This window comes from Citrus clementina, unplaced genomic scaffold, assembly GCF_000493195.1.
Source record: "Citrus clementina cultivar Clemenules unplaced genomic scaffold, Citrus_clementina_v1.0 scaffold_4, whole genome shotgun sequence".
Taxonomy (NCBI): Eukaryota; Viridiplantae; Streptophyta; class Magnoliopsida; order Sapindales; family Rutaceae; genus Citrus; species Citrus x clementina.
In genome coordinates this window covers 8,344,070-8,364,099 of record NW_006262274.1, presented here as the reverse complement: position 1 = coordinate 8,364,099, position 20,030 = coordinate 8,344,070, and the positions used below count along the sequence as shown (strand labels likewise).

The 20,030-nt window shown below is 34.5% G+C and overlaps 1 protein-coding gene across 1 annotated transcript; it reads right to left on the bottom strand.

The window, feature by feature from the left end:
• Positions 1 to 1,111: 1,111 nt before the first annotated feature.
• Positions 1,112 to 7,761, bottom strand: LOC18045013 (probable aspartyl aminopeptidase). Its single transcript, XM_006436558.2, has 9 exons — positions 7,480 to 7,761; positions 7,252 to 7,387; positions 6,619 to 6,891; positions 5,537 to 5,684; positions 4,716 to 4,955; positions 3,988 to 4,120; positions 3,407 to 3,588; positions 2,051 to 2,163; positions 1,112 to 1,401 (listed from the first exon to the last, which is right to left on the bottom strand). Exons 1-9 carry the CDS (start codon positions 7,712 to 7,714, stop codon positions 1,293 to 1,295), a joined length of 1,569 nt encoding a protein of 522 aa, XP_006436621.2. The 5' UTR covers positions 7,715 to 7,761; the 3' UTR covers positions 1,112 to 1,292.
• Between the last annotated feature and the right edge of the window lie 12,269 nt (positions 7,762 to 20,030).

The following is a 20,030-nucleotide window of genomic DNA, read 5'->3' as shown; positions in this document are numbered from 1 at the left end:
ATCACAAAGCGTTTTAAAGGTTACAAAAGGTCTTGGACTTGATAGGCATTTTTTTCTTTTAAATTAACCAAATTTTTTTTTCCTTGAAATTTTGTATTTTTCTTTTCCCATAAATACTAAGTGATGAAGAACTCATGTGAGTTTTGAAATTTCAGAAATAACCCTTCTGTCCCGTTGCATTGCTGCCAGACTGCCATCACATGAACAACATCCAACATATCTTAACCCACCAACACATGCAGCACTCTCTTGCTCCATCTGGTACTGCTAGCAAATAACAATCGTCTTGTGGCCTAAGCATCTCCCTTTAATTAAGTGCTTTTACGTGCAATGCTCTAACAACTTCATTAAAAAAGGCTCCCCTTTTGGTGTTCTAATCATTACCCAGCTCTTCCTCTACTCTCAGACGGTTAAAAGGTGCTTCTATAATCAAGTTCCTCAACTTGAAAAAAGGCAGACAAGATAGATTTGTACATGTATTGCTTTCAAGACTATTTATATATCTCAAAGTGCTTTTTTCACTTCTGCCTTTCTTTCACAAGCTGTGCTTTCACTTTTGAATCCTCTTCACCGAGGACTCAAGGTTTGTATTTCTTCTGTTTTAAACATGAAACTAGAGCATCATGTCATCCTAAATTTCAGTCCTACAGTTTCAAGGCTCTTAATAAGCTTTTGTGGTACAATATCATATAGCTTCTTAATGGTAACTCTACATACTCTGTGTGATTTCAGGTGAGTATGGACAAGCTAAACACACAGCTATACCTGCAGAACTGCTACATAATTCAAGAAAACGAGAAACTGCGAAGGAAGGCTCAACAGCTCAACCAGGAGAATCAGGCTTTGTTGTCTGAGCTAAAGCAAAAACTATCAAAAGGGTATTCAAAATCAAACCATAACTCAGATCGGAATGTTAGCTCCACTTCCTCCTCAAATTCTATGGATTCAGGAAAAACTTGATCAAATTGATACTTCTGATTTTTCAAACCTCTCAATTTAGCCAATATCCATATGTTGGGTAAAAAAATTTTCATTTTCAGGATCAACAATGTATTTCTAAACTATAGAGAGTATGATGAAGAAAAATATTACTAATTCCAAATGACCACAATTAAAAACTTAATAAAAATCCACAATTAGCTTCTTGTCTATGCTGGAAAAACTTTTGTAAAAAGCTTTGAAATGTCTGTAACCAATGTCTATATCCTCTGTTCCACAATGTATTTCTAAACTATAGATAGTATGATGAAGAAAAATATTACTAATTCCAAATGACCACAATTAAAAACTTATTAAAAATCCACAATTAGCTTCTTGTCTATGCTGGAAAAACTTTCGTAAAAAGCTTTGAAATGTCTGTAAGCAATGTCTATATCCTCTGTTCCACAAATCTCTCTCACGCTGCAAATCAAGAATGCAAAAGTCTGTCTTTAGAAGAAGAAAAATAGAAGACAAAGATAGCAGTGTTGAATTAAGAGATAAATTCATTAGCTTTATGAACACTAAAAGATTCTTCAGAGTAGCAGTCAGCTAGAATCAACAAAAATAGATACAGAAATAGCAATTTGCTTCATTTCATATCATGGTTCTAATAAAAAATGCAACTCAACAAATTGTTTTGTTAGCAAAGATACTGATTGGATTCTATATTATTACAGATCGTTACAAAGTGCTGGACTCCCAAGTCAATGAAATATAAGCCACTAAGGAACATGATTTGTCTGCTCCCGTGTTTATCAAATAAGACAGTAAGACACGGCCATTATGTGACTAGGTTGCAGTGAATAAATTTATTAAACCCTACTTATTATGTCACAGATAGGTTACACACGATGTGTATGAACAGTTTCAGCTTTTACTAATTTTAAAATCTTGCTTTTTAAGTGGCAAAACTGAAGTTAACATATTATTAGTCTCTCTATTTAGCATAAAAATGCTAAAGGTTGATTGGACCAAACCCCAGCAAATTTTGTCACCTCATGAACAATTATGTAGATTGGTTACTCCATCCAACCCTGCATCAGTGACAAAGTAATTAAAATTTAGATACCTGTGCATTGAAAGCTGAGCAATGCCACAATCAACAGTACGGATGCCAACCCCAGAGGCAAGTATGGGCCCTATTGTGGATCCACATCCCATGTCATTTCTTACAACGAATTCCTACACAAAAGTATAGATTTTGGAAGTTATGTAGTCTGCAGTAAATATTTCAACATAAAAAGCTATAAAATACAAATGTACAATGTGTAAACAGGTATCATATATTACAGTCCAATAACACTATAAAAATTTCTTTCCACATGAAGGGAAAGTTTGATTTGCAAACCATTGATATTTCAAGTTGTTTTATATTGTTTATGTTTATCAATAAGAGACATCTTTATCAATAGTGTGTGTCTAACATATGGTGAAAATAGATATATCAACTTCATATGCTCATAGCATACGAACTAAAAATCCAATTGGTTAGTACACTAGTTCTATAAATAGATTAGTCCAGACTTTAGGACCTAACCAATGATCATGACTGAGCATCCACACAATTTGGTTAAAATTTCTGTCAACTCAAGTGCAGAAATGTTAAACCACCAAAGAGTTGACTACAAAATGTAAACTGTTTATGCCTGTTAAGACATATATAATCCCTTGTCAAGGATGGATAATAATACCTTCAAGCCTTCTTTTCGTTCTCAGACAATTGAATGTATTTGAAAATGGTTAGCATGAATATCAGTCAATTATCTTAGTAGCATAACTCCAATGTAATCTACTACAAACACTCTTCAGAGCATAAATTTGAATTTTAAACAGCTGGTAACAACTTTTATCTCAAAATTTAGACCAAGAGTATAAGATTAAAATACATTAGGATGGCTCAATGATGAAACTAGAGCCAGGTTACTTGGTATGTATTAGTTGGGTTAACCTCCAAGAACCCCGGGGCTCAATTAATAAAAATTAAAAAAGAGAAAAAGAAGGGGGGGGGGGGGGTGGAGGAAGCACATCACAAAGGTCAGAATTCATTTTTCACAAATAACTGTTTAAGCTCAATGATGAAACTAGAGCTACGTCACTTGGAAACCACTAGTTGTATGTATTAGTTGGGTTAACTTCAAATTTGATTATTGCATTAGCTTTCAAGGGCTCAATTATTATTATTTTTTAAATAAAGGCACATCACAAAGGTCAGAATTCATTTTTCACGAACAACTGTTTGACGATGGACCACGAATCATTGTGATGAGACCGTATAATTTTGAAAAATGGTACTTTTTTTGTTGTGTAGTGATAAGGTGCCTAAAAGAAGATTTTTCATAATTATGTCGAAAACTGGTGAAAGCAAGCAATTAAACTGAATTTATTTTCCTACTCCTTGCTATAATGACTCAAAAATGGCTGTTACCTGAGTTGGAAGGTTATGGAGTTTTGCTATCTCTTTAAAAAGAAAAGCTGTCACCCCACTAGTAGCATAACGCTGATTTGCATTGTGCTTGATGACAAGACCTTTTTGCATTTCTGGCCGATGGTGTTCTTCATGCTTCTCACTGAAATTTGGGTGAACTCCATGGGCCATGTCAGCAGATACTACACATAGACAACGCCACAGAAAAAAGGATTAATGGTCATGTTGATTAAGAAATTGCAGAATTGACATGTAAACGAGCATTAACATGGAACATATTCCAGGTTTGGATGTCTGAATGTTTAGCACCAGGTATCTGTGTTATAATTTATGTTCATATCCGGTTGTACTTCAGTAAAAAAGGAAAAATGCGGTATCTTAAAATTAGAATAATAAAAGACAAACAAATGAAAGTTAATATCACAGAAGAAGCAGAGATATTTAGTAGAAGTAGTAAAAAAATTTAATTTCTAAGCAAAAAATCAAAGAAACAATTGATGTAAGTAATATTACAACACTAATGAGAATAGATAAATTATAGATCCAAGTACACCATAATCAAAATGTGCCTTAAAGCTTACCAAGAAAAGACTGGCGAATTGTGCACTCAAAAGATGTCTCACTAACATGCTCATGAGCTAAGGAACCAACAATGCGTCTTATAGCTTGAAACATTGTTGGTGCACCAGCTCCTTGATATGAATCTGAGCCCACCTGTGCAATAGGAGTTAAAATTCAGAAATAACTTTCGTATACCAGCCAATCCACATAGGGAAGCTGCATATAAAAGATTTTCAACATTAACAATAGAAACAATGCCGAATAGAACTTGAATCAATGCAAGAGCAGAAACAAACATCTGCTTTATCACCCAACTTAAGAATGATAATGACTTTCCCAAGAAAAAAACTAGTGGCCAGTCAACCATTCATCTTCTGTTACCGTTAAGATAACTACTATAAATGTGCGGAAACTGTTTAGAACATATATTTCAACCTTCTATCTAGCTGGAACACATAACAATAATCTCCAAAGGACAAAGCAGCAAAGGAAATAACATTAATGCTTGATCGCTCTTACAATTAATAGTTTCTAAAATTACAAACTTGCCTTGATCAAAATCATGTCAAGCATAGATGCTTCATAGACTGAGGATAATCCTGAAGCATCTACATATTTAATATCTAATTATCTAGACTATTTTTTTCAGAAGAATAAGCAGAAAGATAGAACATTCTCTGAATAAGCATCCAAGGAACGAAAAATGCTCTATTTTATGCATGGTTACAAATTGTGGAAACAAATTTACCTCTTCATTGTCAAATAAAGCAACCATCCGAATAGCATGTTCACTTGATAAGTTGCTAGGTGACACACATGAATCAATCAGAGCTCTCAAACCACAATAACTTGAAGCAAGATTGTCTAGTCTTCCAGAAAATATGAATTCATTGTTTGCGCCTCCAAGGCAGCTAGGTTGGGTATCACAAATATTCAGCTCAATACTCGCTATGTCATCGGTGCCACAACCCAGCTCTTGCGACAAAATCTAAAAATAGATGTAGCAAATAAATTTTAAACCAATACCCCAACTGTATCACCAATAGCATCCAATTTCAGATAAGCAACAGCAATGGATCAAACAAGTAGTTCGGCTAATAATTACAATTGGAGAAAATCTTTGATATCCAATAGAAAACTCATAACACCAGTCTACCATCAAGACATCAGTACATTTTACAGATCCGTACAGAATAAAAACACTGATCTCGAAGGTCCAATTGTATAGGTTTAAAAATAACAGGAAATAGATTGAATGTTTGAGATCATTTAAAGACAGGTGCTCATGCACACAAAAAATAAATCCATCTTAATTGTCTGAAGAATCTTCATGATTGCATTTTAGATACCATAGGATATTCAATTACTAAAAAGTCAATAGTTTTGTCAAAAAAGTTTCAACTATAACTTATCACCATTAGCTGCCTCTGTTTCCTATCATAGATGCACCAAAAAAGTAAAACTGAAAGGGAAAGCTCAATTTCAACCACCTAAAGATCTATCCTCCACTATCTTATCATTATTACTCACTTTACTTCCTATATGACAGTAAAACATTTAAAAGGATACCTGCATAAGCTGTGGATGGTGAGTAACTTTAGAAGATGATGTACTGCTTTTCTCTTTTGGCTCTACAGATGTTTCCTCTGATTTGGTTGCAAGTAGTGGGATTAGCTGAGTCTCCAGATTTGGTTTGAATCCATCCTTGTTCACAGTACTGTGCTAAACAACCAAAATAGAAACAACTTACTTACATAAACGAGTGTATGAATACCAGTCCATGAGATGAAAGCAAAAAACTTTCACTGGATATCATAAAGTTGTAGTGCTGTACCAACACCAATAGCAGAATCGCCAATTATAAAAATATTAAACTACAAATGCATTATAAAATCCCAATAGTAAATCCAACAGGAGTATTGATCAAAGAATAAACACTCCCTGTAGCTCCTCTAGAAGCTACCTAGGTTCTAATACCGAAACAGATCCAAAGTTGTTTAAGATCATTGGCAAGCCTAACATAAACTCCATGTACAAACATAAACCCATTTAATGAATCAAGTTCTGAACTACAATGATAGAATATGGCACGACAGAAAAGTAGTAAATTTGAACATGAGTTGGTAAGTCATTTCACCAACTCCTGACAAGATGTCTCAAACTTCCAAAACCAAGTTCACCCAGTAATTTGATCATTCTCTTCACTTCTTTACTATTTTGTATCTTCCTCACTGCTGAACAGAAGAAACTTAACCATCCTCTATGGATAGAAAATCTTATTATTTTCTATTTTGTTCATTTTATATTGAATTAATCTTAAACAATTGATTGCAGCCAACCAAGGTCGAGGAAATGGTCACAACAACTATAACACAACTATCAACAGAAAAATTCATTTTCTCTCTATTATTTTTATATATTGTACATTGAATGAATCTTAAAGAATTGATTGCAGCCAACCAACTCATTGATACATATAAATTGAAATCAATATATAATGCTCAAAATATAATTTCTATGAAAAATAAGGAAGCAGCAACAAACTGTTAGAAGAATTAATTGCAGCCAACTGAAAAACAGAGATATCAATTGAAATCAACATGTAATGCTCAAAGTGTAGTTTCTATGAAGATTAGGGAGCAGCAACTCACCGGTCAAGATGAATAGCCAATGTGGGTACTCTTAGTAAAGGTCTTTTAACTTTGACAAGCTTGTGCAAAAACGAACCATCACTACCTCTCACTATAACCCTTCCTGCAACAGTTAAGTCCCTATCAAACCATGTATGCCATAAACCACCTCCATAAGTCTGTACATTCACCATCAAATAACCAGATTTTGATGACGCAGACTTTGGTTTAAGTTTGAGACACGGGCTATCAGTGTGTGCCGCAATAATGTGAAAACCATTACCGACACTATACCTGCACAAAAGAAGAGAAAGTACCATTAAAACATATAAACACTTACCCACAGTGAAAAACAGATTCAAAGTGCGTTTGGGAGTGCTTTGGTATAAATCACTTCAAAACATGTCCTATAAAAAAAAACTTGAAAGCAGTTTACGTAAAAGCATTAGAAAGCGCTTTTGAAGATAGCATCTCTCGCGAGCTATATCACAAAAAAGAAGTGCTTAATCAAAATAAAAAATATATCACATGGAGGAGTACTTTCTGGAGACACAATGGATAACGTAATCATTCTAAATGCTAGTTAGAAAGCACTTTTCAAGGAAGCACTTTCAGAGCTTTCACATAAAAAACACTTTAAAGCATCTTAATTACTTTTGTCCAACAGCGAAAGCAACCAAACAAGACATGTTCCTAGTAAAGAAGTATCCTCCACCAGGCTTAAGCTCCCACTCATCATTCTCATTCAACAATTCAAATCCGGCATCGATTAGCAATCGTTTCGCTTCAGCTGCAAAAGGAAGCAAATCAAATAAATTACAAAGACATCATTAAAATTCAGTTAGATTGACGAAAAAACGACAGCGTTTTAGTGCAACACACCGGTAGCGTGGAATGGAGTCCAAGATTCGTTGAGATAGTCAAGAAGATCCCCAACTATCGAAGAAGAAGAAGAACTTTGCGCAATCCCGCTTGTGCTGAAATTGTGGAGGGTACGTGGACGATAGCGATTGGACGAGGGGAAAGAGTGATGGAGTTTTGATGAAATAACGGTGGTTCTAACGGTGGAAGACGGATAATGAAAGAGTTGGAGCCTCGCTACAGTCAACCCCGACATGTTTGTTTTTCTTTTGTGAACGAATGCTATCTCGTTCTGGCTTTGGTTTCTTTTGGACATAAAATTTGAATCGGAATGAAATCTGAAATGTAGCCTAAATTTATACGAAAAGTCTAAATTACCCTTCAACGCACTGTCTATTTTGTCTATTTATTTATTTATTTGTTCATATTTTTCACTAGAGTAATGTTGATATACTTTAGAGATATAAATTTTATATCCAAACTTAGGTGACACCAACAGAAATTAACTGTTTAAATTGAAAATGACAAATCTTATAATTAATTATTACTTGAGCTTATTAGATAATACCACATTAACTAAGATACACATTTTGTATTAATATATCATTATTATTTTTAAATGATAAAAAAAATAAGGATAAACAATTAAGTGAAGTGATGTAACTCTATATAGAGTTAATCCTTGCTATTGATGCAAAGGGAAGTTGATATATATGTATATATTTCCAACCTAATTTAGACTTCTATCATGTTATTGATGAAAATAACTAGAAGAAGACTTAGCATGGTGGGCACAGTCTGGAGAAGAATGGCTAGACTATCATGAGGCATCTCTCGAAGAGAAGCTGTCTGATGAGGCATAGTCCATCCTTCCTTATATGGGAGTGAGACAAAGTATTTTTCTTTAGACCATAACTTATATGGAATGTCTGCATAACACTGTAGGAGTTCTTTGTGCTGGATTTCAAAGTTCTGGACTAAAGATTTTTAGATTTTCCTCTTATCATCCCTTCCAAAACTGGATCGTTGCTCAACCCATGGAATCATAAAAGAATGGGGTTGTTGATCGACGAGACTAGTAAGTGTATAACCAAATCCTTATGGATAGAAAGTGAATGGAGCAATGAGACTCAAGAAGTCTATTCCAAGTAGTAGGTCTTCTCTTGAAGAGTTATAAGTGAAGAAAAAAAATGCTATTTGGACTAAAGAATGCTCCATCAAAATTTCAACATAAAGTGGATGAAGTGTACAAACCTATATCAGAATTTTTTCTGATATAGATTGATGATGCCCTTAAGCTTTCCACTATAATGGATAAATGAATATGAACAAAACAATAAGCCCTTGCAAGTCTATGAGTCACTTGTTTTCTTACCATTCTTGATATAAGATGGCAAACTTTTGAAAAAGCTTTGATTTCAACAGTTGGGGTGGGACTCAATCAAGGGCATGTAGTTGTCCAAGTAGAACCAAACTTTACCCTAGTCCTACACAAACCAATCTCCCAGAAATCATAAAAGTCTTAGTCCGAATAAATAGATTAACTATGAAATAAGATGAATTAGCCCTTGCAGTTTACCATACGATGACCTACAAAGTCTAAACCCACATGTTTTCTATGAGCCATAATAACATTCCTATCACCAGATTTGCTACTGGAGAAGGAAGAATCATTCAACCCAAAACTTTCAAACAAAACCAATTGAGCATGCCACAATTGATAAATGAATATGAGCATAACAATAAGCCCTTGCAAGTCCATGAAACGCTAAATGTAGACAGGCTAAAAGATGGTAGAATATCAGTTTCCCTTCCTAAGGAAGCCAAGCCAGTATATCCATGTAAAAGATGCCAGATTGAATGATGGCATCCGATGTCCTACTCGCACATGCCACGGAGATCCTGTTCAGCCAGATTTATTGGTGTAATCAATGTTCCATAAACTAGAGAAGAGTCTCTGAGGAGAGTATCTGATGATTATGCTGCTGTAAAATGGATAATCCAGAAAGCAGATCCAACAGAATTCAGACCCATAAAAAACGCTATTAATTGGAGCAATATCAATGCTTCAGACAAAATAAAGCATTAGAAGAATTATTGCTCAACAATCGTAACTGGCAATCCAAGTACAAGAGATACAAAAGCAGATCAAGAAGACTCAAAAAGCCTAGAGATTCACAAGAAAACAACTATCAGAATGGCATAACCAACCCACAAAGATAACAATGTTTGCAAAGACATGAGCAGACAATGATAAAGAAAGAATGAGGACTTTACGATGCTATCAAGAGTACTATAAAAGGCAACAACAAAAAGAAAAGTCCTGGAAAAATGACAAGCCTTCCAAACCAGCTCATGTATGGGAAGAGAGCTCCATTGATAACAACACCAAAGCATTCTGGAGAAAGCTGTGAGATGCCACAAGTACAACCATGGCCAGTTATGGCTACAAAATAGGAAACTGAAGATTCAGATAGTTCATTTAGATCTAGCCGAACAATTGAATTCTCTCATTCCTCTAGAAGATCAATCATGATGGAAGGAAGACCCTATTTCCTTGCTAATCCAACATATGTGGACACAAGGAGGAGATTCTCCCGGCCATCTATATTTAAAGCAGGCCAACACTCAGGAGTAACTTCATCAGCAGACCCTCAAGAAAAAAAGCCTTAGCAAGAACAGCCAGAGGGCATACAAGAGGAATAAGGCCAAGAATGGGAAACACGAGTGCAAATCTCACACGTTCCTATGGCCAAAACTTTCTGGAATATTGATATTATCAAGCCTACAAATGATGGCTTGGTATGAAGGAGAATGTCAACGGGCACCATAACTATCTAAATAAGCTGCCATGCAGAGACTAATAGCGTGTTTTACTGGATTTTTGAGAAGATGGTGGTCCAAAATTTTAACGCTAGCCCAAAGAGAACATATGTTGAGTCAAGATGATCCTTGTGGTGCTGTCCTAAATAATCTTACACTGGATTTCACGAGTATTAGAGCAAGAGAAGTACAACTGATGGAAAAACAATTCCTTCAGAATAAGTGTTGTGATGTCTAATAGCTTGAAGAGTATTACATGGAGTAAGAAAGACTTTACTTTCTCTTCCAAAAGCCCACATACACAATTCATTGAACATTTTTCCTCAACATGCCAGGACCAGTAACAGAAATACTTGAAACCAAGTTCAAAGTTGAAGCCATTATAGATTTAACAAACTTTGGATTGGCATAACTGTATCAAATGGCTACTGAACTGATCCAGAATCATTGCAGGAACCAAGATCTCAAGAAGCACATGAAGCAGATAGAGAAAATCTCTCTATCTAAATATTGTAATGACAAACCCAACAAATTTGGATGCCATGACTGAGGCAACTCATGTTCTTATTCCAAAAAGATCCACAACAAGAAAAAGAAGGCCTAGAAACTAAATAAAAGCAAGAAGTACCGCTTTGTGAAAAGACGGAAGTTCCAAAGAAAGTTAGACAAGTGTTTTATTTATGGAAAAAAAGGATATTATGCAAAGCAATACAAATCCAAGAAGCGGATCCCAACTAAATTACTCCAGTTAATTGAAGATCAAGAATTTGATGATGACTACTACACATGGTCTGACGATCCTAATCAGGCATTACTCACAATTGACTTGCAATCTTAAGAGTTTGATGCAACAATTGAATCAGATAAGTCAGAAGAATCTTCAGATGATGAAAAATTCCTTACGTTCTTTGAAGAACATTATTGATCTCATAATTCAGTAAGCACCAACATTCAAACCATATGTTAAGGTCATCCACCAACTATCAGACAGTAAGTAGATTGCTCTCACTACATTAATTGATACTGGAATTGTTTCTTCAATTATTCATGGTGACTACATACCTAAAGGGTATCATGTACTAACACAAGTTAGCTTTGCTGCAGCAAATGGTGATCAATTTTACAGTCATAAGTAGAAAGATAATTGCGGTATTCGACAAGCTTTTGGTGTCGATAACGACAAAAGAAGAAAGATCAAGTAGTGCAGAGGCTGTGAGGGTAGGAAGCCCAGCAATCAACGAAGATCGAAGATCAGCAACAACCGATGGGGGTGGAAGATCACTCATGAATTGATTTGAAGATTGTTAGAAAAACAATGATAGTAAACCAGCAAAAATTGGACAGATTCAACGAGACAATCAAGGCGTGCGTGAGCACTGTCCTTAATACCAAATTTTGCGCCTTAAGATACAATATCTCGGTGCAAGAAAGACGATCAAAGGCGGTTTGATCTCTAGGATACAATAACTCCTATTGCGAACCTGCATTCAACACCATAGTTTAGAACAACAAAACTAATAACGACAAAGAAGATCGAAAACAACACAGAAAAGAGAGCGAAGCAATTTTTAAGATAACAATTGTATGGTGCAATTGGCTTTTTATATAGATACTCTCTAGCCTTTGTAAATACAAATTATAATTATACAAGGAATTAAAATAAATCCTAATTTGATTAGGAATCAAATTCTCAATATAAATCAAATTAAAAATAATTAAAGTAAACTATAAAGCCATAAAAAGTGGCCAACCCCGTGCACATACATGGCACTTTGCAGGGGGGTCCCCCTATATAAGAGTTATTGGGCACGAGGGCTTAATTAATAGATTGCCAGAATGAGGTCCTCTTTTGGGTTTGGTTTCGTGCGCATGAGCCTCCTCTTTATGAGCTTATTACTATACCATATTTGGTTTCTATAGATAAACTAACTAAAGCTCTCTTATCTAAACAATATGGGATTTTGGTAATTTGAAATACCAACTCAATCCCTAACACCATATAACAATTTGTCTCAATCCCTAACACCATATAACAATTTGTTCACCCAAATAAACTGAACCTTATTTAATGTCAGAAGCCTTGGCTGATCCTCAATGGTTTCAAGCCATGAAAATAGAATTTCAAGCATTGCTGGACAATCACACTTGAACCCTAGTTCAACATACGCACTCTATTAAAGTAGTAGGCAACAAGTGGGTCTTCAGAATCAAATATGACCCTAATGGCGGTGTTCCTAGGTATAAGGCTAGACTAGTAGCAAAAAAAATTCTATCAAACTTAAGGAATTGACTATAATAAGATTTTAGTCCAGTTGTTAAGGCCTCCACAATAAGTCATTTTTAGCTTAGCTATTATGAATCAATGGCCCTTAATGCTAGTTGACATTAACAATGTTTTTCTTAATGGTTATCTAACAGAAGAAGTTTATATGCATCAACAAGAGAACTTTATGAATCAATCTATGTCTAATCATGTATGCAAGCTTCGAGAGGCATTGTATGGCCTTTAATAGGCCCCCAAAGTTTGGTTTGACAGACTCAAACAAATCTTGACACTTCAACATGCTTTGAAAACTCAAAGTTAGACACTTCTCTCTTTTTTAAAAGGTTTCATGGCCATCTCTTGCTTGTTTTGCGTATATAGATGATATCATTGTGACAAGCTAAAGTTCACATTTGATAAAGTAGCTTATCTCTCAAGTTCAGTCAACTTTTGCTCTCAAAGACCTTGGAGAGTTTAACAACTTCTTTGGAATTCAAGTTGCTAAAAACAAGTTTGGTCTCTATTTTTCACAGACCAAATACAAGATTATGTTGCTTTGTGTAAAAGCACTATTTGTACTCCCTCAACTTCTATGACCGAAAGTATTCCTTTCACAAAAACTAATGTTATGCCTTTTGATTTTGTTACTTTGTGTAAAAGCAATGTGCAATGTTAACTAGGTCGGAGTAGGTTTTTAGTGAATAAATTAAGTTCTTAGTTGCTCCAACCATCAATCATTGGCAGACATGTAAAAGAATCCTTATATATCTAAGGGGTGTTTTACATATGGGCTTACAATTCTATAATTATAGTATATTGCACATTGATTGCTTTAGTGATACAGATTGGGTACAGAGATGACAACAAGGTCTATAGTTGGATATTGTGTTTTCTTTGGTCCCAATCTGGTTTCATGGTGTTCTAAGAAGTAAGCAATGTTCTCTAGGTCCAGTACTAAATAAGAGTACAACACCCTAGCAATGGCTACTTTTGAGGTTTTATCGATCAAATCCTTACTAACTGAACTTCGTATTTCCCTTACTTCAACCCTTATTCTTTAGGGCGACAACCAAAGTGCAATTGCTTTATCCAGCAATCCTAAGTTTCATCATGTACTGAGCATATTGATCTTAATGTTCATTTTCTAAGGGAAAAAGTTGCTAATCAGAGTCTTCAAGCGTGCTATGTTCCGAGCTCAGTCAAAATAGCTGACATTCTCACTAAGACTTTATCTTATCGTCTTTTTCATCACTTATGCACCAAGCTTAACCTTGTTTTGCCAGGTTGCGCTTGTTGGGGATGTTGAGATATTATGATATGCTGGTTTTACAAGCTTAATGCAGTTGTTAAACAAATTGAAGAAGACTAATCAAATGATGATGATTTTCGGGTGTACAAATGGTAAGAATAAGAGTAACTAGCTTACAGTATCTGATGTAGTTTAGAGTATTTGGTGTAACTAAATAATAGCCGGTAATTTGTAATTTGCTAGAAAGATTGAATTTGTTCAGATTCTGTTATTATATTGAAACTAGTTGCAACTATAAGCATCTATAAATAGAGCTGTTATCAATTCAATTTATAAGCTAGATTCATATTTAATAAGATTTCCAAATTAATCTAGATTTCTTCTTATTTATTTTCTCTTCATTTTCTCTCCCTCTAAATGGCTTAATAATTCTAATAGAGTGTGACAGGCAGTGGTTGAACATGTAAGAAAGATCAAAGTTTCAAAATAGATTTAATTAAAAAAATAAAAAGAAAGGTTGTGTAGCTAGATCAAAATGTTTATTATAGAACAACTATAACTAATGGGAACTAAAAAAACTAAAAGTGGTTGACTTGCACATAAGATCTAAGAAATCAAGGAAGGTGAAAAGTTAATTTTGTAGGTGATAACAATTCTCAATTTTACTTAAAATCACTCATTCTATTGCTGACATTAATAAAAAAAAATGATCTATAAAAATTTTATCGTGGGTCTTTAGTTGTGAAGGACAAAGTGCTAAAGCGAACTATATGGTGAAGAAAAACTAAAAAACTGAAAAAGCCATGAAACAACTCTTTTACATGAAAAGATGGGGAAACCACAACAGCAAGTGCTAAAATATATTTTATCTTGTAATTCTTTTTTAAAACTCAATGAAAATCAAATTATTCATTTTTGTGATCCTTACCAACAAGGAAAAAAATTAGAGATGAAATTTTAATTTTTTTTAAAAAAACATCAGAATCACTTCGTAGAATGTACATTATTAAAATTCTATCTAATCATATTGGAGGTTTATATAGTACAAAAAATGGATTGAGGATTGAAATAAATTACAGAGAAAAAATGGAATAAATTAACTAATCAAAAGAACTAAATTAAAAAAATTTAAATTAATTAGTTGTATGTTGCAACTGCAATCATATTCCAAACAATTATTAAAATCAATATATAAAAAGGCTAAAAGCTCATTTAGTCATTTATATTTTGAGGTTAATTCTTATTTAGTCCCTATAATTTCAAAAATACCTTAAAACATCTCTATCATTAAATTGTTGACACATTTGTTCTCACTTTTTATTCCTTTTTGCTTAGTTTTATAATATTACTCTCTTACAACAATATTTCTTTTTTTGGATACTAAAAAAAAGAAAAATTTAATTACCAATTTAACCTTAAAAATTAAAATAGAAAAAAATACATATTAATTTTATGGAACACTCTATTGTGGAGTTATATATATATATATATATATATATCTATTTTGGTTACACATCTCTTTTAATTCTAGTTAAGTTTTTTTTTTTCAAAACCACCAAGAAGCCGGGGGTTTAGGCCTGCTCGTACCTACTTGTTATATAAATTAGTTAAAAAAAACAAAAAGCGGAGGATATAAACCAAAACCTCCTAACAAAAGTATGATTAACAAGTAATATAGCGGAAAGTTCCCTAAAAAAACCCAATTAAGGTGAAATCAATGTTGAACATATGGGATCCAAAGAGCATCCAATTGAAGAATGCCATAGAAACCACCTGAAAGGTTCATAATGCTAAGAAAACGTTGACGAGTCTGATGAGTACAGGCCGAGTTGGCCATGAAATTAGCAATGTTGGATTTTTTAATCCAATATTATTGGATCCTTAATCTAACATTGGGTTTATATGTTCAAAATTATATATTGTAGACTGTCTTATAAGGTTAAGCCCAATTAAAAGTGATCTATTAAGGTTTTCAGTATTATGAGCTTTAATGTATCTAATAGGGTGTGAGCTTTTAATGTGTAGAGATTAAATGATATTCTAATTCTATGATGGGCAAAATTAGGAATACTTAATGGCAACAGAAACAAATTGTCTATCTAAGTGGTTATGGTCCCCAGGTTACACGTATCTTTTTATTCTTTATTGGCATCCCATCATCAGAGAGAGAGCAGTAAAAAACTTAAGGGATTCTCTAGAAGAACGTGTAGATCTGGAAGGCTAACCACATATCCTTGGAGAGCAATTCAGTATTATTGATTCAGGTACGCTTCCGCATAATTCATTAATTGATTCTTGGTGATACAACATGAATGTTCCTACATTATAAGTGATGATTTTGACCAAAGATTTTCTTGTTCCAACAAGAAAAATATGTAGCCTCCTGAAAGACATGCCTGATTATGATCGAATCCTACCAAGGAGATAAGCAAAATCCCATTGTATGGAGCCATGAAAAATAACCCAAGAAACCATAGTTGCTTATTAGACTCCATCTTAAGACAAAAAATCCAAATTGAGTAGCAATATCCAAACCCTCTAGCCATCAATTCAGCAAACATAATAGGTTGGTGTCCAGACAAAGAACCAAAAGTAGTTAACATCACTATTCAGTGGTCGCGTATAAAACTACTAGCAACAAACATGCCAGGATTGCCTCGAGAACAAGTATCCTTACTCAACTTCACCTTCTTATGCGGTGGCTACAACTAAAAAACCCAATAAACCAGCTTATAAAGAGGCAGAATAATTTACAAACCATTCGTAATCTAAGTATAAAAAACTCCCCTCAATTGAGAAGGTTTAAAGCTAAAAGTATAGCGAGCGAGTCTAATTTCAGAATCCACCTGAAAAGCAATAACATCCGTATGAAAGGCAAAAAAATTGAACTTGAAATCATTTTGAGCCCTCCAGATCTGTATATAATGAAGCATGGAATGAGGACTCAAACATGTTAAGAAGAATGGACGCATCATCGCTAATGAACAAGCAAAGCATAGGGAGAAGAAAAAATTGAAGTTATAAAAAAAAAAACTGTTGCCAGATCTATTAACCAATAGGTAATCCAAAAATGAATGCCTGACAGTCTCAACAACCCAACTGCAATGACACTGAGAAACCATGTAGATGCCCCTCAAGAATAAATGTCATCCGTGGCAAAAAAACCCACGTATTAAAAGAAAAACTAGACACTGAAAGGATATGTCACCTCAGTCAAGGTCCAAGATTCGCGAACAATCTTCTAAGTTGACCGCATAGATAAATGTCACTATCCTTAGATAAAGTCCAATGAAGCATATCCGGCCAATATAAAAAATGAAGACTAATAAAAGGCTTGCCCTATCCTAAACAACATTATTCCAAAAATAGGACACAAGTACCATAGAATGAACAGTAAAGTTGTAAAAGAAAGAGACATAAAGCTAAATCAACATTCATACAAAAAACTATTACCACTAAATCTAACTAGCTAATGTAGATGAAGCTCAGTACTATAACGAATAAAGCATAAAAATATTTAAAGTGGAGAAGTAGTATATCGGAGCCGAACCATTCCTGGATGCTAGGATTAATAGAATATTGATCTCGAAACCACCACTAAAGCTTCAGCTCACAAGCATCAACTATATCAGAAAAAGAATGAACCCCCAAACCACCAACCACCAAAGGAAAGCAAACAAATGGCCATCTACACTAGTGAATATGTCACCTAGAATTCGTATCTCATAAGAATCTAGTGAAAAACTAATCGAGAAGTGAGATAACTGCAAGAGGCAGCCAAAGAACATGGAAAAGATCAAAAGGCATGGGAGAAAGCACGTGTTGAATAAGCACAAATTTATCACTAAAAGAAAGTAGTCGATTCGCACTTTAAGATCCAATCCTTGACTTGAGAACAACCATATTATCAAAATATTGAATCTTCATGCAACCCACAAACATCGGGCAACTCAGATAAGTAAAAAGAAACTACTGTTACTAAAAGCCAATCACAGACTGAACTATAGCCTAATGAGAAGTTAAGGCCCAACACTTACATAAAAGCTGCTCTTGGCCCAACTGATAAGCTGAATCAAAATAGCGTCATAATGGTGCAAAATGGTCATAAGGCACTTAAGACTACATCAACTCCCATTCACAAGGATAACAAAGTCATCCACAAAACTCAAAAGGGAAATATTTATAGGAGCGATTATAGTGTACCTCAAGAAAATATACTGGGATTATAAGTGGTCTAATCTTTAAAATAAAAACAACACCAATAATAAAATCGCTCGCCTAATTAAAGACACCCAACGATTAGAAAATCCAAAGCATTAGAGCATCTGAAGAAATAAGGACAGGACATCCTATTATAAGCCTTAACCATATCCAGCTTAAAAACTATATTACTACCTCAGTACGGTGGTTTACACAAAAAACTAGCCCCTAAACTAACAAGACGATATCATACAACCCCAAACTAAGAAAAAATTCATTCTAGTTTGGCAATATAAGATGAGGAAGTAGAGCAAAAAATCTCAAAACTAACAACTTAGTTAGTACATTATTACTTACATTACATTATAAAGTAGTGCCAAAAATCTTCCCAAGTAACACGGGAGTCTTTCTTAGGCAAAAAAAACCAATAAAGCACTTTAAAAGGCCTTAGGCATAGCATAAAATAATCCAAAACCGTAGCGGTCTTATAAGTCCCAATGATATCCCAATACATCTAATAAAGTTTGCTACAAGAACCATTAGAGATGGCAAAACCCCGGGCCGGGTCCGGGTATTGCCATGACCGGACCCTGCCCGGATGCAACCGGTCCGGGTTCGGGTCCGGGTTGGGTTTTAATCCGGGTACCTGGATTTTATATTTTTTAATATTTTATGTGTATATATTTTTTATTTTTTGATAATTTTATAAGTTTTAAATTTATTTCAATAAAATTTGACATGAAAATATAAACTTTAAGTGTTTAAAACTTTATATATGTATAATAAATAAGTCAAATAAATATAAAATATTTAAAATAATATATATTTTATAATTTTTTTTAATAAAATCTGGGTTCCGGGTTTATCAAGTGATGCCCAAGACCGACCCGGCTTCATACCCGGGCCGGGTATTACCCGGCCCGCAACACCCGGGTACGGTCCGGGTCCGGACCAGGCGGGTATTTTTGCCACCTCTAAGAACCATCAAGACTGAGAGCATTGCTAGGGTGAATAAAAAACCACTTGGCAAACATCTTCTATGTCAGGCACCCTGCGTAAAGCCTAGATCATCCTCCTTTGTAACAAAAAAAGAATAAAACTAAAATAAGTTAATTGAAACCAGCTGCCACCATCGGCTAAAAACCCTTGAAAAAATTGTACGACATAATTAGCAACTGTAGAAGGCTCAGAAAGCGACAACAAAGAAGCATCCTGGATGCAATGAACATAGAACAACTAATGCTTCATTTGGATCATCACATGAAAAAAAGGAGTATTGACATCCGCTTTTCACACTCACTAAACACTAATTCATATTGCCTCTTTTTCTGTGCCACATATTCTTCAACCATTTTAACCTATTGGAAAACATTACTAAAACAATTTTTATTTTGAGTTTTTAAGCAAAGCTTTAGGCAAAGAAGGTTCTGTTGAAAAGCCAACATCCTATAACCCACTGTTAGAGCAGACTAAGACCGTCTAACCACTTCGAGAGAACCAGAGTACTTAAGCTAAGCATGAATAAACTTAAACCTAGCCAATCTTCAGGCTGATTCCCTATTGCAGGCCACAACAACAGATAATGATCGGAAGCAGTGGTGTTTAGTTGAGAAACTTCAAAAGCCAAAACTAAACTAGACCAAAGCGCGTTACACACCACCCTGTTAAGGAGCGTCCGATTATTCTTATTAGTCTAAGAGAAAGTACTTGCCAATAAAGCGAACATCCTCCAAACCATAATCTAATAAAGCCAGGTTACATGCATTCAAAGTAGCCTAAGGTTGTACATGACCATAAAAAACTCCAACACTGACTGAATGTTAAAATCACTTTTAACCATCAAAGGATTATTATGAGTGTCAGCAAATGCCACAATAGCGTCCTATAAATCCTCCCACACATGAATAGAATAACTAACATAGACATTAGAAATCAAAACAAGATTGGGGAAAAACGGATAACTAATCTGGCCATAAATCACCAGACTCGCATCTTAAATCACCTCCATTAAAAATGGGGAAGACAAGAACACCCAAA